General features: G+C 61.3%; 1 protein-coding gene across 2 annotated transcripts in view; it reads right to left on the bottom strand.

Annotated features, from left to right (window-relative positions):
- Nucleotides 1–12,033: 12,033 nt before the first annotated feature.
- The window catches only part of GNG7 (G protein subunit gamma 7), a 120,004-nt gene continuing 112,619 nt past the window's right edge, over nucleotides 12,034–19,418 (bottom strand). For both annotated transcript variants that reach the window (XM_049642360.1, XM_049642361.1), the window contains exons 3-4: nucleotides 18,352–18,470; nucleotides 12,034–14,871 (exon numbers count right to left, since the gene is read on the bottom strand). In XM_049642360.1, coding sequence (XP_049498317.1) covers nucleotides 14,746–14,871; nucleotides 18,352–18,432 — 207 coding nt within the window. In that variant the 5' untranslated portion in view covers nucleotides 18,433–18,470 and the 3' untranslated portion in view covers nucleotides 12,034–14,745. The remainder of the gene's footprint in view (nucleotides 14,872–18,351; nucleotides 18,471–19,418) is intronic.

Raw genomic sequence — 19,418 nt, forward strand, 5'->3', positions numbered from 1 at the left:
ATAATCTAGGAGCTAAGTACTATTATTAGATCCATTTTATATACAAGGAGACTAGACGCTCCCACAGATCTGTCTCTCTGTCTCACGCGCACACACACACACACACACACACACACCCAGCAGGCAGGATGGCTGCTGCGTCCATCACCCAGCCCAGGCCCTGCAGGACCCAAGCAAATGCCCAAGGCGCCCCCTGCACGCCCAGCGGCACGGCTGTCGTGCCCCACACCCTGGGAACAGACGCTGGTGGGCCTGCAGACCCAGACGTGCTGCAGACACACTGCGATTTGTTCATCTTTCCAGCCAACCCGTCTCGTCCTGACAGTAATTAGCTCCCAGACTGGCGGGGAGACAGTGAACAGGCTCGGAGTCATCGCTGCGGCCCCACACCCACAGGCCAGGGAGCCCGGCGGCGAGTGTGTGAGCAGTGTGTGAGTGTGCGCGTGTGTATGTGTGTCCAGGCTGGGTGCCCCCGCTCCCCTCCTCCACCCCGCACATCCCGGACAGGCCCTGGAGGGTCAGGCCTGCGTTCCCACCCCCTCCGTAGAGCCGGCCAGGGCCGTGCACGCCTGCCCACGTGCCTTCCACGCGGGACCGCGCCCGGGGGTTTCGGAGCACGCACGCGCTCGCCCCCACCGCCCGCGCAGGCCTACACACCCCGGGCCTGCGAGGGCGCGCGCGGGCTTGGGGCAGCGGGCATGCGCGCCCGGGGACGCGTGGGGGTGGGGCGCCGCGCGGGAGCACGCCCCGTCCCGGCCCCGCCCCGCCCGGGCGCCGGCCGGAAGACCTGCGGCGGCGGCGGCGCTGGCGTCACGGGTTTCCACGGGGGCCCCGCGCGGGGGCCGGGATTCCCTGGCGCAGTAACGCCCATGACGGCGGCGCCGGAGGCCGGACTGGGCTGGGATGACATCAGCCCCTGCGTCTCTGGAGCCGCCCGGGCGGGAGCGGGACCGGAGGAACGGAAGGCACCCGGGCCCGGCGGCCCCGCCTGGCCGAGGCCGCGCGCTGTGCGCCGCTGGCTCCCGTTTCACAGATGCGGACACTGAGGCAGCGGCTGCCCGTTGCTCGGTTGTCATTTCGGGGATCCGAATCTCCCCCCCCCCCCCGCCCCACTCTTCCCCGATCCAGAGAGAGGGCAGGCCCGGCGCCTTCTGGGGCCCAGACCCCCTGCCCGCGTGTCTCCCTCGCTCTTTGGCAGCAGGAGGGCTCACGGAGGGCTTGGGGACGCCCTGGCGCCAGCCGCCAGGTCGGGCGCTCAAGCCACATCTGTCCGCACTGTGGGTCTGCCCCCAACTCCGGCCGCTGCGGTGGCCAGAGGCGCCCGGGCTGCCCGGCGGGGTGTGCCCATCGGTGGCTGCCTTTGTGCTGAGGCCTCGGGGAAGGGACTAAAAATAGCCTGGGCGGAGATGCGGGCTATTTTTAGCCTGGGTGGCGGGCCCTCCCAGTTCCCCCGGTCAGCGGCCCTTGGGCCCTGGCGGCGGGTGGGGGGGGGGTGTCGGGATCCACTTTCCAGGGTCCCCACCCCTCCTGGGCGTGCCCGCCTTCCGGATCCCGGGGTGAGCGCACAGCCAGCCCCGGGGAGGGCAGCTGGGCAGATAGAGCCTGAGGGGGTTAGCAAGTCTTGGGCATGGGGAGGGGTTGCCCGAGGCCAGCTTTCTTCATCACCGCCCCCTCTCCCTGCCCGCCCCCCCCCCCCCCCCCCCCCCCAGCTGCCCTAGCCTTTTGTTGGGCGGGAAGGTTGTTTTCTATTTTGGGAAGGTGTTGGAATAATTTCCCTGGCTATTTTTAGCTGGTTTGGGGATTCCTCCACCCAGGCTGGCCACCCGCCTCTCCTTCTTCTGGCCCTCCTCCCCCTCCTCCCTGCTGACCCAAGGCTTGCCTCGGTCGGTCGGTCTGTAAAGGGCAGAGGAGGACACACAGCCCCCTGGAGACCGGCATCTCCCTGGGGCAGACCTGGAGGGGGGAGACCCCCATATTTCCTGGTTGGGGTGAGGGAGAGGGAGGTCTCAAGGGCGTTCCCCCACGCCAGGTGAGCCAGACATTCGGGCCTCCAGGAATCCATGACATCCCACAGATGAATTCCATCTCCAGGGCAAGGTGGGGCTCCCCAGTCTCTGACCTCTCACCTCCTTTCAGGGTGTGACCGGTCTACCCTGCTGAGAACCAGTCTTGACCGCCACACCCTTTGCACGCGGGGGCTCCCGTGTCCCCGAGAGGAAGGTCGGCTTGGTGAGGGTGGACTGAGGCACGGAGAGGCCACAGGAGTGGGCCACACCTTGGGCTCGTTCCCTGACGGTTTCAGTCCATCCACACTTTACAACTGAACAGCTGGGTAACCTTGGGGTATTGACTTTATCTCCCCTTGCCTCAGCTGCCACCTTCAGGAACCCGCGGTAATTATTGAAATGGAGTCATTGTAAACATGAGTGTGAATACACGAAAGTTCTTAGAGGAGGTCCTGGCAGGTGACGGAGCAGGTGGCTGCGGAAAGGACACTGAGATGGCTGGAGTCTGGCTGGAGATGAGAGGGAAGGTCGCCGTTCTAGCTGGCTCCACACACACCCTGCGACCACTGTCCAGTCATCTCCTGACCCCTCACAGTCCTTGAGGCTGGCAGGAGGGACCCCACACTACAGATTAAGAAACCAAGGCTCTGGAATGATCTCATGGCCAAGGGTCTCATGACTGGTGACACACGGGAGGCCAGTGTGGTCTCCTGGCTCTGACCCACACCGTATTCCATAGCTGCCTTTTGCATTCTTTCAGACGTTCTTTTGCTCATTCAGCAAATATTTGTTGGGCACTGAGTGAATTTCCTATGGCTGCTGTAATAAGTCACCACAAATGTAGTGGCTTAAAGAGAAGAGATTTGTTCTCTTACAGTTCCGGAGGTCAGAAGTCAGAAATCGGTCTCATTGGGCTCAAGGTTTCTGCAAGACTGTATTCCTTCTGCAGGCTCCAGGGGAGAATCCACATCCCTACCTTGTCCAGTTTCTAGAAGCGCCCTCCCATCCCTTGGTTGGTGGTCCTGCCTCACATGCCCGTTCCTGTGCCTTCTAGCGTCACCTTACTTCTCTCCTCCACTCTGACCCTCCTGCCTCCCTCATAACTTTTTAAGTGTTTATTTATTTTAGAGAGAGAGCACAAGTAGGGGACGGCCAGAGAGAGGGGGACAGAGGATCTGAAGAGGGTTCTGCGCTGGCAGCCGTGAACCCAGTGTGGGGCCTGGACTCATGAACCTGGAGATCATGACCTGAGCTGAAGTCAGATGCTCAACCGGCTGAGCCATCCAGGCGCCCCCCCTGCCTCCCTCTTATCAGAAACCTTGTGATGCCATTGCCGTGCCTCCCTTCCCCGCCAGCGCCCCCCCCCCACCCCGCCCCATCCAGGGTATTCTCCCCATCTCAAGATCTTTAATTTAGTCCCATCAGCAAAATTTGTAAGATACGCAGGTTCCAGATATCAGGATGTGGATATCTTTGTGGGGACCATTATTCAGCCTACCACAGGCAGCTCCTTTGGTCAGACCCTGCTTGGGACGGGACAGCAGGGAACACTGACAGGTGCCTGCCCTCCTGGAGCTCACAGTCTGGGGTCCGTGGCCCCACTGATCAGGAGGTCACAATGATGAACAAATTCTTATAAATAGGGTTCCCAGATAGAATGCGAGATACCCAGTTACATTTGGGTTTTAGATAAACAATAAGTAACTTTTTAGTATAAATATGTCTCATGTAATAATAGGTCTCATTTAATAGTTGAGTCATACTTGCACTGAAAAAAACAAGAAAGAAAGAGCTGTATAGGACTCCTGTGTGTGACTAGGCCACAAGCTGTAATTAATCATGGAAAGATTTAATCGGAAGTGACAAGCCGAAATGTGTGTTAAGATCACCCAGGCTCTGGAGTAGAGAGAAGGGCTCTGCACCCACGTGCCCACTTACAGCCGGGGGGCGGGGCTTCTTACTGCCTTTTATTGCCTCGGGGGTGGGCGGGCCCCGGGCTGGAGGCTCCGCCCCTCGGACTGCACTTGTGAACACTGCCCTCGTCGCCGGCAAGTTCAGCCAATCGGAGGCCGCCTTGGAGGGCCGCGCCGCGCCTCGTGCGCAGCCTCCCGAAGAGCCTGGAGGCGTGGGGTCAGGGGGCAGGTTCCGGGGAGACCCCGGAGGGCGGCCACCTGCTTCTGCTCCGCCTGCTGCCTGCCGCGAGGCCCAGAGAAGGGGGTGCATCATGTTTTCCGGGGGCTTCGGGGGTTCGAGACGCTGGAAGGCGGCTCCGCTCGCTCGCTGGCTCCCGAGGCCCCTGGAACCCGTTCCTCCACCGGCGACCCCATCCTGGGACACCGCCCCCTCCTTCCTTCCCTCACACCCCTCATCCCGGGTCACCAGCACCGACCCTGGACACCGGACCCCCACCCTGGGACACCAGCCCTCCGGGACACCGACCCTTCCCCCCCCCCCCCCCCCCCCCCCCCACACCTCCCCCCCCGGGATACCGTCCTCTACCCCCGGACACTGGACCCCCCCCCTGGCGTACTGGGTCCCCCCCCCCCCCCCCCCACACCATCCCTCCCCACCACCCTTTCCTGCCCAGGCACCGTTCCCCCATGGTGGGACACCGAATCCCCACCCTGGGGCACGGGGTACTTTGGGGACACGATCCCTCAACCCCCGCCCACACCGTTGCCCCCTCGCCTGCCCCCCCCCCAATACCAGCCCCCAGGACACCATCCCCCCCACCCTGGACACGTCCCCCCGGGATACCAGCTTCCCACCCCAGAACCAAGGTCCCCTGGGACACTGTCCCCCATCTCCCACACCATCGCCTGGACGCTATCCCCAACTGTCCCCACCCCCAGGGTATTGTCCCCAGCTCCAACACCAGCCCCCCCCCCCACTCCAGCTCTCACACACACGCGCACACGCGCGCGCACACACACACACACACACACACACACACACACACTGCCCCTGACACACACTGGACCACAGGCACCCCCTCCGCCTCCCCAGCCCCACCATGCAGGGAGCTGCCTTCCGGGACCCTATATGCCCCTTGCGTCGCCTTGGATCACCGCCCCCAGGACAGTGGACAACGCTGTCTTTACATGTATTTTTTATTTTTTCCGCCAGTTTATTTCTGTGAGCCCGTTGCGTGTCCCCCAGACAGGATGGTCTGACTGGGGAGATAAGGCCGTGAACAGATAGTAAACGTGGGGTCAGCAGTTAGCAGGAAATGCTTGCAGGAGTCAGAAGGGACAGTGGTCACTTATTTGCACCACAGGCCGTTGAAAGTCGAGAGCGTCACAGCCAGTTTTACTTTTCCAACGCTTATCATGTCCTTCGTGCCTATTAACTATCTTCACGACCACCTCGGTGCCACTAATTGTCCTCTTTCTCCAGAGGAGGAAGCTGGGTGCAGAGGCGGAAGTTGCTGGAAGTCCCCCAGCTACCTCGGTGGTGGAACCTGTCCTGCCTGTTGCTTCTCCATTTCACCTTGTGGCTCCGTGCAGGTCCGGTGCTGAGGCGTCCCCTGGTTCCCGGCCTCCGGAAACGCTCCAGGGAAGACCGCAGGCTCCCCAGGCCTGGCCCACGTCCACTGCCTTGGGCATCTGAGAAGCTGTCTTCCGAAAACAGAGCCTCCAGGAACCCACGGACAGTATGTTTCAAAGTGTGCTGGCCAGGAAAGCGACCAGACACGAAGGGCACTTCCTCCCTCCCTCCGCTCCAAAGGCGGCCAGGATGAGGTTGTTGGACAGACAGGACAGCAGCAGTGTGGGGAGGAGGGCGGCTTCTGCTGCTTTTTCCCAGTGGGGGCTGGGACTAAGGGCCCGGCTTGGGCTTTGTTTTGCCCGGAAGCCAGTATGCTCCCCCCATTCCCCGGGACGGGGGACAGTAGGCTCTGACCCTGTGCTCGAGCCCAGACTGTCCTGGTCTGAGAATCTCTCCTCTCCAGAGACAGGCCCGCATGGCTTCGAGGATGGGGACCCGAGCGTTTGCCAAACTCAGAACCTCTCTCGATCCTCCTGATGGGCAGGGAACAGGTTGGAGGCAGGTAAGCCACTTGGCAGTAGAAAGCGGGTTTTTTCCTGAACGTTCTCGTTTTCCTGGTCATAGAGGAGCGGAGGGATGAGACATCACCGAGACCCCCCACGGAAACGGAAGGAACGGGAGGGGTGTGGTCCCTGCATGAGCTCCCAGGGCTAGTGAGGGGCAGAGCCGGGATGGAGCCCCTGGACACCTGGTGGCTGGCCTGGTCTGCACCTGACCCCGTTTGGACCCTGTTTGGCTTCCCTGTGGGCCGCCGGACTGGGTTCTGAGCGCAGGAAAGATTCCTCTCTCAACCTTGGGCTTGGAGTTCTTCCCAGAGTGATACATTTTGGCCAGAAAGAGTGCCACATTCTTGGGGCCGGCTCGCCAGCGAGGCCTCACGTCACTCTTTCCGCTGTCAACCCTGCGCCGGGTTCCGCAGACTGGCCACACGCGTGCTGCACAAAGGGCGGAGCCTGATGCGGTCGCCCAGGGGGAGCCCCCAACCCCCATCCCCGAGCCCTTGCTGCGGCCTGGAGGCCCCTCACGTGGGGTTCCCCCTCGTGTCGCTGGATCTCTCGGGGAGGGACGCTGCCGGCCCGCGGGGGCTTCCTGGGAACCTCTAGGGCCAGCCGGGAGGGGAGGGGACCGCAGGGCCCCAGGCTTCGGGAGGAGCGAAGGCGCAAGTCCCCACAGTCAGGATTGAAGTCGGCGCATGGCTTTAGCACCACAGCTCATGAACGTCCGCCTGCCCTTTCCCCAGTGCGGCTACACGCTTTCCAGTGACCACGAGTGCTCCCTGGTGGTGCTCATTCTCCTCTGGCTTGTTGACCTGTTTCCAGGGGCCTCTCTGTAGTGGGGTCTGCCATGTACAGAGAAGAATGAATTAAACACAGAGGGTCAAGGTTGACACGGCTGGTGGGTGTGGAGCTGTGCTGTCCACATCCCTTCAAGGAGAGACCAGTCGTCCCGGCTCCCAGTGGGGCAGGCAGCTGCCACCCTTCTGTGCCAGCACCTTCAGGGATTGCTTGGGCTTCAGGGCCGCCCCGACCAAGGTCACAGCAACCTGCAGGCAGCCTGTGCCATGGCAGGTCACAATGGAGGGGGAAAAACCCGCATATGGGCCCAACGAGAGAGGTGGGCGGGGCTCCGGAGCTTTCTGGGCGGCCCCCTCCTTGTCCCTCCCATACGTATTGATCCCCAAAGTCCTGTCCAGTAGGCCTCCTGAATGAGCCCGGCCGACCCTGGGTGGCGTGGCCTTCTGCAGAGCCAGGAACTGGAAGGCACGGAAAGGAAACAGTGTTAGGACCAGCCTTGCCAGTGCTCAGAGTTCTTGCAGCCCCTGCCGTTCTACCTTCCCATATTTTGATGCTTCTGTCACGGGGCGGAGAGTTTCATCTTGGTTGTGCCCGGGGCCTCTTTTCACCACAAAGAACCCCCTGCGGACAGACGGTCTCAAAATGCATTTCAAAGAAGAAGAAGAAACACCAAAACAGGGTGAAGAAACTGTAGGAGAAACAACACGATCGCTATTTGCAAAGCGCTGGTGGGTCTTCGAGTCTCAAGCCCAGGCCTCCGGCTCACACCTTCTCTTGGAGAAGAGCATAAAGGCCCAGAAGAGGCGCTGAGGTCAGTTTTGGGGATGGACGCAGATGGGGCGTCCCAGTTCCGTGTTCTCTGCCCTGCATCCACACCCCCACCCTGCACTGCTGGGTGCTTTGTGCTCGGAAGCTCAGACGACGACCCCATGCACACTGGACGGCCGCCCTGATGGGGCCGCTGTGTCTCCGGCATCTTGGAAACGCGATCCGAGTGAAAGATCCGCCTCTTGATTTCATAAATGAAATGCAGTCAGTTGCATTTGACAGGGACACGGGGTTTTTGTTTGTTGGTTTTTGGAAGTTTACGCCATCTCTCGAGCAGAGGTTTTGTGGCGTAGAACTCAAGGTCACCGAGCATCTCCCTGCATTTCTCGGGTGTGGGGAGGGTCACAGGTGCCCTTGTTCCTAACAAACCATCTTCCGAGTGGGGCATGGGGTGGGGGGAGGGGGAGGAAGGGGGAGAGAGGACGTGGCCTGCACGGACCCGGGTGGGGCTCGCTGGAATGTTCCACTGTTACCATCCTGAAATTTTTCACCTTGAGCAGGGGGGTCCCAGAAATCATGCAGCTGGTCCCCCGAGAGGCCTCGTGACTCAGAATTTTCCAGTTGCTTCCCTCATGGGTTGAAAAGGGTGGGGTCTCTGGAGATGGTTTGTGTAGTGACCGCAATGACCACCGTTCTGAATGTGGTTACCGCCTCTGTGGGCCACTCTGACTCAGTGGTCCTCCTGGCCTGGTGGCCCCTTCTGGCCGGCTGCCGTCCCTCCAGTCCCCAGAGCCGACCGGAAACGTTTTGGACTCCTTGGCATGAGCCCTAAGACCCTCTGTTTTCTGTCCTCTGCTTCTCCAGCCTTGGGTGCCACCGGCCCTCTGCCCGCCACCCCTGCATCCTGCCCCCGGACCCCGGCTCTGGCTGCTCCCCTGAGACGGCCCTCCCAGCTTCCCGAGCCACGGCTCTGGCCTCTCCTGCGTGTCTCCCCTGCAGCCTGGTACCCAAATGTCCCTCCTTTCTCGTCCGCAGACCCCAGTCACCGGATGTGGGGCCACCCTAACCCAGTGTCACCACCTGCAGATCCCCTATTTCCACATAAGTGTGCATTCACAGGTACTGGGGGTCAGGACTAGAATGCGGATTTTGGGGGGACCCAATTGAACCCAATGCACCAGCCCAGCTGGAGCCCCTGTCCAAAGCCTCTCCTGACCCTCCGCCCCCGCCCCCCACGCCGCCCAGGTGGAGCCATGACCCCTCCTTTGTGCGGCGATGACTGTTGACTTTGTGGGCCTCACTCTGTCTCTGGACCGGCAGCCGTTTGACAGGCCCGTAGTGAGTGAGTCAGTGAAGTGTGCTTGGTGGGATCACACGAGGTATCTCTACGGTCAAATGACGGGGCGCCTGGGTGGCGCAGTCGGTTAAGCGTCCGACTTCAGCCAGGTCACGATCTCGCGGTCCGTGAGTTCGAGCCCCGCGTCAGGCTCTGGGCTGATGGCTCGGAGCCTGGAGCCTGTTTCCGATTCTGTGTCTCCCTCTCTCTCTGCCCCTCCCCCGTTCATGCTCGGTCTCTCTCCGTCCCAAAAAATAAATAAAAAATGTTGAAAAAAAAAATTTAAAAAAAAAAAAAAAAAAGAAACCATCCGGAAATGTCTGCTGCACCTGGCGGGCTGGTGTCTTCCCCAAATTCACGTCCACCTGGGACCTCACAAGGTGACCTTCTTTGGACAGAGGGTCTTTGCAGATGTAATTGGCCGGGATGCAGTTGAGTTGGGTGGGCCCTGCATCCAGGGGCTGGTGTCCCTACAAGAAGAGAAGGGACACAGAGACACGGAGGGGGCCTGGTGACGATGGGCGGAGATGGGAGACCACGCTCCCAGCCAAGGGACGTCGGGAGCCACTGAGGGGGTGGGAAGCGCATCGGAACACGAGCGCGAAAGTGCCTGTTGTTTGGAGCCACCCAGCTGGTGGTCCTTCGCCACAGCAGCCCCTGCACCCGCTCTGGGCACAGGGGCCCCCGGGTGAGGCGCCCGTGATGGTGGCAGCAGGTGCGGGAGCCCCCGCCCCGAGCACGTGCAGGTCAGGAAAGCCACCAGGCCTTCCCCGTGTGCGTGGGTCAGGACGCATGGCTCCATTCTTGAAGTGCCTTACTCTGCTCCGAGACCTGGGGGTGGATATCACAGTGTGCGGGAGGGGGGGAGGAGTTGGGGGGCTCCCACCTCGGGGTCTCCTGGCACCGCTGGTGTGGGGTCTGCCCGCCTAGCCAGGGCGCAGGTACGGCGTCTGGCCCTCCTTCCTCCTTTCTGGAGGCATGATGCCCAGCGGGCCCCTGGACTGGGGAGACCAGGCCTGCCGGTTTCAGGCGCAGGATGCCGGCCTGTGCACTGCACCAGTGTGGTCCACGGTTACCGCTCAGGCTCACTCTTGGTGGCGGACATTCTACGGGGTTTGCTGAATGTATAATGCTGCGTCTCCATGGTGACTGCGTCCTGCAGAACAGTGTCGGTGCCCTAAAAATCTCCCCGTGCTCATCTGTTCACTCTTCCCGCTCTCTCCCAGCCGCGATCTTTGTACTGTTTCCGTATCATGGCTCTTCCAGAATGTCACAGCGTGGGGCCTTCTCAGATTGGCCTCCTTCACATAGTTCCTGCCTTTGCTGGCCTCCCAAGGCGCCACGTGTGAGGCCCTTGTGGGGACACGGGGCCCCCGGGTCACCCCTATCTCTAGACGGTCAGCTCCATCTCTCTGCGGGATTCCTCTTCCTCCACGTAAGGTGACGTCGCCCCAGGTTCTGGAGATCAGGATGTGGACGTCTTTGGGGGTCATTCTCCCGCCCACGCAGGCCGTGCCCAGGCTCGCCTGTTCCAGAACGTTCTCTATCAGTGGACTCTACTGGCCATGCACGCTCTTGTCTATTTCGGGCTAAGAGGCAGCTAGGTTCCTGCACTTGGTAGTGGCCGACCCCTGATCCCGCGGAGCGGGACTCTGGGGCAGGAACGGATTCCAGTCTGTTCATCCATTCACCTGTTGCTGAATGCCTGGGATATTTTCAGTTTCTGACGACTGGGACACAAGCTGCTCCGAACATTCATCCCAGCACCTTCTGTGGACACACGTTTCGGTCTCTTGGGTGAAGGCGCGTGAGCAGAGCGCCAGGCGCTACAGCAGGTACGTGCTTAGCCGCACACGGGCCGTGCTGCATTCACGCTCACGGGCCGGCTCCACGACCTGGCCAACCGAGTCTTACATTGTAGCCATTCGGGGGGGTGTTCGGCAAGGTTGTGAGTTTTTCCCTTTTTGGGGTGAAGTTCACGACATGAAGTTTACCGTTTTAACATTCTAAGTACACTGACCTCAAGCACATGCACACTGTGGTGCAGCCGCCCCCACCACCCGTCTCCAGAACTTTCCATCTCCCCGAACCGAGACTCTGTCCCCATGAAGCACGGACACCCCCCCCCCCCCGGCTCCCACCACCCACTCTCTGACTCGGCGGACGGGACTCCCCTGGGGACCCCCTGTGCGTGGGGGTCACGCGGGACGTGTCCTTCTGTGTCTGGCTCCCGTCACTGCACACAGTGACCTCCGGGTCCGTCCATGAGGTGGCAGGTGGCAGGACGTCCTTCCTTCCTGAGGCTGGGTCACATTCCGGCGTGTGGACGGACCACGTCGTGTTTATCCTTCATCTGGCGGCTGCTGTGAACACATGGGTGTTTGCACACCCAGAAGTGGGGCTGTCACATAAGGTCCCAATTCTCCATTTGAGTTTTTGAATTGACCTCCAATCTTCCGCTTTTTGATACAAAGTGGGTAATTTCAGAGGCACAGCCCGGTGGCAGGGCACTTGACTGCAAAGTAGACCATGTTTATGTAGTGGAAATCTGTAAATGTCTTACACCAAGTCCTCTGCTCGGGGGTCGGAATCTCTCATTTACAGATTTGTTACCAAAAATTGAACTCTCCACTGTCTGGTCTGAATTGGGACCGTGACTCACTTGGCCTGTCCCCTGGGCTCCCCGGTGGCCCCTGGTGCCTGGACACAGAGGACAACAGGCCCGGAGCACTCCAAGCCCTCAGCAGAGTGCCGCACCCTCCTACAGGCCACGCTGGACAGAAACAATCTCGAACCGCGGGGCACAGGGCTAGCGGTCCTCGAACTTCGCTCCTCAAGGTTTTCTAACAACAGGCTGGAAAGCCTGTCGAAGCTGACAGCTGTTCTCTGGGGCCGCCTGAGGCCACGCTCCACCTGGGGTACCCGCCCAGCAGCCAGGGGAGGGGACCAACCTGTCCTGCCCTGACCCCCACCCCCAGCAGGCAGGGGGCATGGACAGAAGGACCAGTGAGCCTTTGCACTGGGGATCAGTTCACTCTGTATGAACAATTCCACACAATATTAAAACACTGCAAAGTGGGTGTAGACACCTGGAAATTTTTTTAAAATCAGAAATAAAAGCCACTGAACATCCAAACGGAGATGGGGTAGAACCTGCTAGAACCACAGATGGCTTCTGTGGACCGGAACCGGGTCTGTGCAATGTTTGGCAATGGTTAGGGCTTCTTTTCCAGAGACTCCATGGCAGGCTGGCTTTTGTAAGTGTTCTTGAAGGACCAGCAACCCTTGGTGGCCTCCCCTGGGCCTGGAAGTTGTTCCTGGTCACTCGCCCTCGGGGTGGGCTGGTGGCCTTTTCCTGCCCCCAGAGCTCGGTGGGGCTGGGGCCCCACAGACACGGATGAGCTGCCTGGAGGTCCAGCGCCCGGACATGGAGGGGGTCAGCCAGGGTCACAGGAAGAACGACCGCACATCCCTGGGGGCCAGAGGTCACCACCACCCAGTCACTTAATTCTTGGCCTGGGGGACCGCTGTGGGGAGGGGTGTGCCTTCTAGCTCCTTCCTGGAGCGGGGGAGGGGAGGGGAGGGAAGGCGCCCCAGCTGCCAGCCCTGGGGGACACCCAGGCAGGCTAAAGGGAAACCCTGTGTCTCCCGCCCTTGTTTATTTTGGGGGGGGCGTGCCCTTAATGCCCCCTCTTGATGTGGCTGAAATGCGGGCTGCCACCCGCCAGCTCCCGCAGAACCCTGCACACGTGTTCATGCAGGACACTGGCCTGGGAAGCACAGGCGGTCGTATGCACATGCCCTCCAGGTTTACACTACAGACACGGAGATTTACTTGAGAAGGCAAAAGGAAGGGTTTTTCTCACTCAGAAAGACACCCGTGGTGGGGCTCCTGTGACGGCCACCTCCCTGAGCCGAGGCTGGGGCTCCTGGGGCAGGTGTGGCGATGGGGGCGGGGGGTATGGCCCATCCTCACCCTCTCTGGGTCTAGTTCACTCAGACCCCTCGGCCCCAGGGGGCTCTGACCTAGGTTCACTTCAGGGCTGGGGTGGGGCAGGGGGGGGGCGCTGTGGCTGCCGGACTCGGTTCAACCACTCGGCCCTCAGCCGGGCTCCTGGGTTTCACCTCGCCTCCCCTCCCGCTGGCCTCTCTGGGGGGCCGCTGGGGTGGGGCTCCACAGCCAGAGCATTAGACCAGGACAGTGGGGACGCAGGGGAAGGTTGGACTCCAGGGATTAAGGCTTCTTGCACAGAAGTGGCCTGGACAGGCCTCGCCCTGCCAGCCGCCCCCACCCCCAGTCTCTGGGTAGATCCTGCTGCACCCCGGCCTCCCCGGTGGGGAACGGGTTTTGTTCCCTCTTGCTTCTCTGTGGGGGACAGTGAGAGGCTGGCTCCCTGCCCAATGAAAGGCGGCCAAGGCTTCCCCATCCAACCGCAGGTTTGGAGAGGCTGGGCTCCCCAAAGCCCCTGGTGCTCCCGGACCGGCCGGAGAGAGCTGGGAGCCGGGGAGCGAGGCCGGGCCTACAGCCCGCACGCCGGGGGGAGTCGCCCGCCAGCCCGTGCACACATCCCCCGTCCCCCTGAGCGTAGCGTTGGTGGGATCTGGGCCTTGGCACTAGCAGGGGGCTGAGTGGGGGCAGGAGCATGGAGGTTGGCACGAGGCCCTGGGGTGAGGACTGTCCCGGTGCGGGGCGGGGGGGTGGGGGTGTGGGGACGGGTGTGCCCTGTGCCCTCCCTGTACCTCCGGCTCCTTCAACTGCCCGGGTCGTACCAGAGTCCAAGGGACTAAAGACGAACCGATACAGGGAAGGGAAGGGCGAGGAGTCACACGGGTGAGGCCCAGCAGCTCCTTCTGGTCACCTAACACCTTTTGGCCCCCCAGGAAGGGCCTCCTCTGGCTGCATTTCTGTTTGCAAAATGGCCATAGCGATGCGCTAAAGTGAAAAAAAACACAACACGACACAACAACCCGGAAGAGCCAGGTGTGACCACGGCCCACATCGACGTTTCGTGCTCAACACCAGACGGAACGCCGCCGGCCATTCCGCTGAGCGGGACAAGTTGCGGAGAATCCCTTTGTGGGATGGGTGCGGTCCCAGGAAAGGGCGGGGGGCCACGGCCTGGCTGTTGGGTGGTGCGTGCCGTATAGAGGCCGCACACATGCCACACAGCAGGGCGACACTTGGCCACGCGGGGTGCACGTCACAGACAAAGCCCCCTTCCTGGCTCCTAAATTCCCTGGGTGCATTTTACACAACCGTCAGCTGCAGGCTCAGCCCCCCAGCTCTGGGCTCAGCGCTGCGGAATAACAATCGCTTAACTGAAAAGGAGACCAGTTTCCAAAGAGGTTTCCCATGACCCGCCCCCCACCACCCAATTTTCCTCTGCTTAGGAGAAGAAAAAAAAGCACGGCAGCAGGGACCTGGCAAGTGTTTCACAAACGGCCCAGCGGGTGAGACTGGCCACCCGCCGGGGCGCCCGGGGCCAGCGGCCAGTCCTTCTTCCCTTCTCGGGGCGCGGCCGGGCTCTGGACCGCAGCCCCCCGGCAACCCAGAGTTTCCGAAAATTGTTACCACATCACTCGGGATCTCTGTTACTCCTGATGGGAAGCGGCCGCGGCCCCAGCGTCATCTTCTGGCCGGGCCGGGAGAGGAGTTTACCCCATCCGTGGTGGCAGCGGCTCGCGTTCTTTCCGGAACCGGAGGTTTGGGGACATGAGAGGTGTTGCCGGAGTGCGCAGTGCAGACGCCCTAGCGGAGCGAGAGACACAGGCAGGGACACACGGAGGGACAACGCTACAGAATAATACAGGGCTTCTTGTCCTTAAAGGGGTTCTCGGACGCGGGGACTCCGACCAGCAGGGGGTCATTCCGGGCGTGCTGCTCGCAGTAGCTCATGAGTTCCGATGAGGCTTTGGACACCTGTGCGTGGGCACAAGGACGGGAGAGGAGAGGTCAGGCGGGCGGCCATGGCCACGTCCACTGTCAACATGGCGGGAACAACCCAGGAACACCCGCAGGTGAGCGGATACACACAGTGCCCACCGCGCACGCACACGCAGATGACCATGTCCACCGCGCACGCGCACAACACTCAGCCGCGAGCGGGAGCGAGAGGCCCCACGCCTGCCGCCCCGCGTTCGAACCCCGAACACACGACGCTCAGGGAGGGAACCAGACACGAGAAGCCACACGGGGCGTGAGTCCACGTGTGTGAAACGTCCAGAACGGGCTCATCCGGGGACAGGAAGGGGGCTGGTGGGGGGCCAGGCGCTGGGGGAGGGGTGACGGCTGATGAGGCCCGGGTTACTTTTTGGTGTGATGGAATGTTCTGGAACTAGACAAAGGTGGTGGTTGCACAACTCTGCGTGTGTGTGATCACTAATGGCAGGTTTTAAGTTATGTGTGTTCTACCACAATTTAAAAAAGATTAAAGAAGGGACTGGGTCCCTTGGCAGGAGCTGCCCAGATTTTGGACAGAAGGTCAGGGAGAGACAGAGCCCTCTTTAGGATTTAGTCCAAGGTCCACCCCCCCCCCCCCCCCAGACCAGGCGACTCTGGAAGAGCCTGTCCACATCGGAGGGGCCACCACACAGTCCCTTCCACATTGCATCTCTGGCAGCCCGAGCTGGCCGGGGCCCAGGGATCTGGGGGGCTGGTGGGGTCACAGCAGAGGGTGCCACCCCACTCTGCTCACCCGGGCAGGGCTGGGGGCTGGGTGCTGGGTGAAGGGGTCCTGGTCTCCTCTGTGCTGCAGGAACAGCCAGCACGGTTCGGCCCCCTGCCTTCCCACCTGCAAGCTGACAAAGGAGCAGCCATGTGGGTGTGAGCGGGCGAGACTAGGCAGGGGTGAGGGAGGCTTTGAGAACTCCCTTCAGGTCTGCCGCCAGGGGTGGCGCCTCTGCACCCTGGACCCTGCACCCCACAAGCCAAGGCCGCCCGACCTTGTCCCCTGTGCTGCCAGGTCTCCAGGCCGGCCTCTGGGTTCACCGCGGGGACACTGCTACCCACATGCAGTGACAATTGCCACCGTCCCGAGCATGCTGGCCACTCCCAGGCCTGCCTCGGATGAGCCAAAGGAGCTTGGTTTCTAGAGTTGTATTTGGAAAGCAACTCTCGGAAACAACCAGAATAGCCTCCGGACCCTGGAAATAACTGATGTTGTGGCTCCAGCATGTGGCCCCCGCTGACACCCTGGCATCCACAGGAAGGCTCTGCCCTGAGCGCCGGGGCCGCCCCCATGCCCGCCACGCTGCCACTTGCCAGGCGCTGGCTCCCCTGGCCTTTCAGGCGTACCGACGTTCAAGGTTCTGGCCACAGATCTGCGGGTGCAAAGCCTCAGGCGGGACAGGGGTAGGAGGGGATGGGGGGGCTTGGGGGGGAGGAGTGGCCCTGCCCAACATCAAACGGGCTGGTGAATCACGCTCTCCGTCAGGGCTGTGGCCGCACCGGCTCACCAGAGTGAAGCCGCTTTGACTGAGGCTTTCTCTTTTTCCAGCCCGAATGAATCCTTTGAATGCTCAGGGTTCTGGAACATTCAGACACCTCGGGGGAGCCCCCCCCCCCCCAACCTGGGGGGCTGGAGCAGCCCTGCCTTTCCACCTGGCACTGCTGTGCATGTCCTTCCACTGAGGGATGTCAGTCAGGTGTGAGTCTGCAGGAGCCCATCTGCCGCCAGAGACCAGGGAATGGCGGGTGCTCAGAAAATCAAAGTCTGAAGAGATCCGTGGGGTCGATGTTTGATTTTATATGTCCACTTGGCCAGGCCACGGTATCCAAGTACTTGGCCAAACACCAGTCTAGATGTCACTGGGAAGGTCATTTTAACCTGAGATCAACATTTAAATTGGCTGACTCGGAGTACAGCATATGATCCTCTAAATGTGGGTGGGCCACATGCAATCAGTTGAAGGCCTTCGGAGACCGGGAATGCCGCCTCCTGGCCGCCTTGGGGACTCGAGCTGCAGCACCAGCTCTGCCCTGAGTCTCCAGTCTGCCCTGCGGCTTCGCCAGCCTCCACGGTTCTGTGAGCCAATTCCTGAATACCTCTCGTTCCCTCTTTACACATCCTGTTGGCTCAGTTTCTCTGGACAGCCCTGACTGATCCAGGGGGCGGCTGAAGCAGGGCCGATGCAGACACGGGAACCACCCGGGTCTTCTACGGGGAAACTTCCGGTCACTCGCTAGCTGGGGCCTGGGGCACGAGACCATTATTGGAGGTGCCTCGACCTCCTTTGCCAAGACATGGGTTTGACGAGCAGGTGACTTTGAAAAGAATCAGTCACCTTTTTCATGTAAGAGGCCACGACTGCATGGCTGGCCCCTGCCATGTTTATGGGAGAAATCCATGAGCCCTGGATGTCGTCCTGATGTCCCCTTGTGGACTTAAAATTCACCTATGTTAAACACGATGTGCCCACCGCGCACACGCACGTCCGCAGCCTCAAGCCGGAGCGAAGCGCCCACCCCCGCCGCCCCGTGGACGGACCCTGAACACACGACGTTCAGGGAGGGAACCAGACACGAGAGGCCACACGGGGTGTGAGTCCGTGTGTGTGAGACGTCCAGAACAGGGTCATCCACGGATGGGAAGAGGGCTCGTGGGGGCCGGGGGCCGGGGGCTGGGGAAGGGGTGGAGGTAACAGCTGACGGGGACAGGATTTCCCTTTGGGCTGCTAGAATGTTCTGCAATGATGCTTGCACAACTCTGTGAATGTACTAAAAGCTACCAAACTGTCAGTGCCCTTTAAAAGAAACAGTTAACTTCATGTTATGCAAATTATTAGCAGAAAGAACTGGTCTGAGAAGCTACTTTGTTTCGGGTTTCTGGTCCCTGAGGGGTTAAGTGTCTGTGCACAGGAACTACTTGTCCCTTTTCTTTTTTTAGTATAAAAAACAAACACGCTTATTTCAAAAAAAAAAAAAAAAAAATTCAAACGAGGCATAAGTGAAGAACGTAGACGGCCAAGGGCCCTGGGCCCTGCCGTCTCTGGACCACGTCTCTACCTTCTGTCTGTGTCTGTTGCACCAGGGAGCCAGACAGAGCCCATGGGCGAGTGCCTGCCTCATGCTGGCGGCCTAGGGCTCTGGGGGCAGGGGGTGGGGTGGGGTGGGGTGGGGTGGGGAAGGGCCCTGAGGGCTGGGGGCGGGCTCAGCCCTGCCTCTGGTCCCACGGCACTGACAAAGCTCTGCGGCACATGGGATGCCCGCAACAGCCCATGACACAGGTTCTGTGTCAGCTGTGTCTTCCCATTGAGGAATCGGGCTCAGAGAGGTTAGTGAGTGGCCCAAGCTCACACAGCAAGGGGCACAGTTGGAATAAAGCCCCCCCTCCCCAACCGGGCCTCCTTGCAGGGCCTCCTCCCTTCTCGGCCCCTCTGCCCGCCCGCCTGCCAGGCTCACCTTGATGCGCTCGATCCCGGCTTCGATGCGGAGCTGTTCCACCAGCTTCCGGGCCTGGGCTATGTTGTTAGTGGCTGACATTGTCTGCCATCAGCTCCGGGCCCCTGTCGTCCAGAGGGCTGCAGGGGAAGCAGACAGGATGTGAACTGGCTGCTGAGGCCCCACGGGGACAGAGAGGCAGGACGCCCCTTCCGGAAGCCTCAGGGCCTCCTGGTGCCCCACCTGAGCCGTGGTGCCCGTGTGCCCAGGTCGGGGTGGGGGCGGTGGGAGGACTAGTGGAGCTGTCTCCCACAGTCCCCCTGGGCTGGTCGGGGGTAAGTGCTCCCTGGTTGAGACCACCCAGGGTCTCAGGATGGTTCACCAGACCACAGAGTCCACTCGTGGTTGGCTTGGAATGAGGGCCTCAAGGGACACTTTCTCTGATCCCTGCCTCACTCCAGGCCCCCCGGCACCACTGACACTGGGCAGGGTCACTCTCCGGGGGCGTTCTGGGGACGTTCCCAGCCCCACCCTTCAATGCCAGGACGTCCCAGTGGTGATGGCCACAGATGTGCCCAGACATGGCCTGAGTTCCCTGGGGGGCAGAGTCGTCTGGGTGAGACCTTGGCTCTGGACCAAGGTGGGTCACCTGGGCAGCATCTATGTGCCGTGGGTCCTGGGTCTGGCATCGCTTCCTTCATTCACGGGCTAATTTGCCCCACAAACCACCCCAGGGGGGCCCACCATGCACCAGTCACTGCCCTGAGAACCAAGCTAAGGGTGGTGGTACGCAGGGGGAGGCCGTGGCTGTCAGTGCCCAGTTCTGGCTTCCCACCCCAGATCTGGCTGTCCTTGGGACACAGCCACTCGAGTGACCTGGGCTCCCACAGAAGGCTTCCCGGGGCTCTCCGCAGGAGCGAGAAGTTCTGGCTCCCGCTTCTGGCCCAGGAGAGGCTTCTAGGGGCAGCGGTGGGGGGGGGGGGGGCAGTGCAGGGAGCCCACTGGTTTTGCAGGGTTTTCCAGAGCTTTCTGATGTGCTGGGGTGGTCGGGACAAATGACCACAGGCTGGGGTATGGGAAACAGCAGG

The sequence above is a fragment of the Panthera uncia genome, chromosome A2, assembly GCF_023721935.1.
Source record: "Panthera uncia isolate 11264 chromosome A2, Puncia_PCG_1.0, whole genome shotgun sequence".
Lineage (NCBI taxonomy): Eukaryota > Metazoa > Chordata > Mammalia > Carnivora > Felidae > Panthera > Panthera uncia.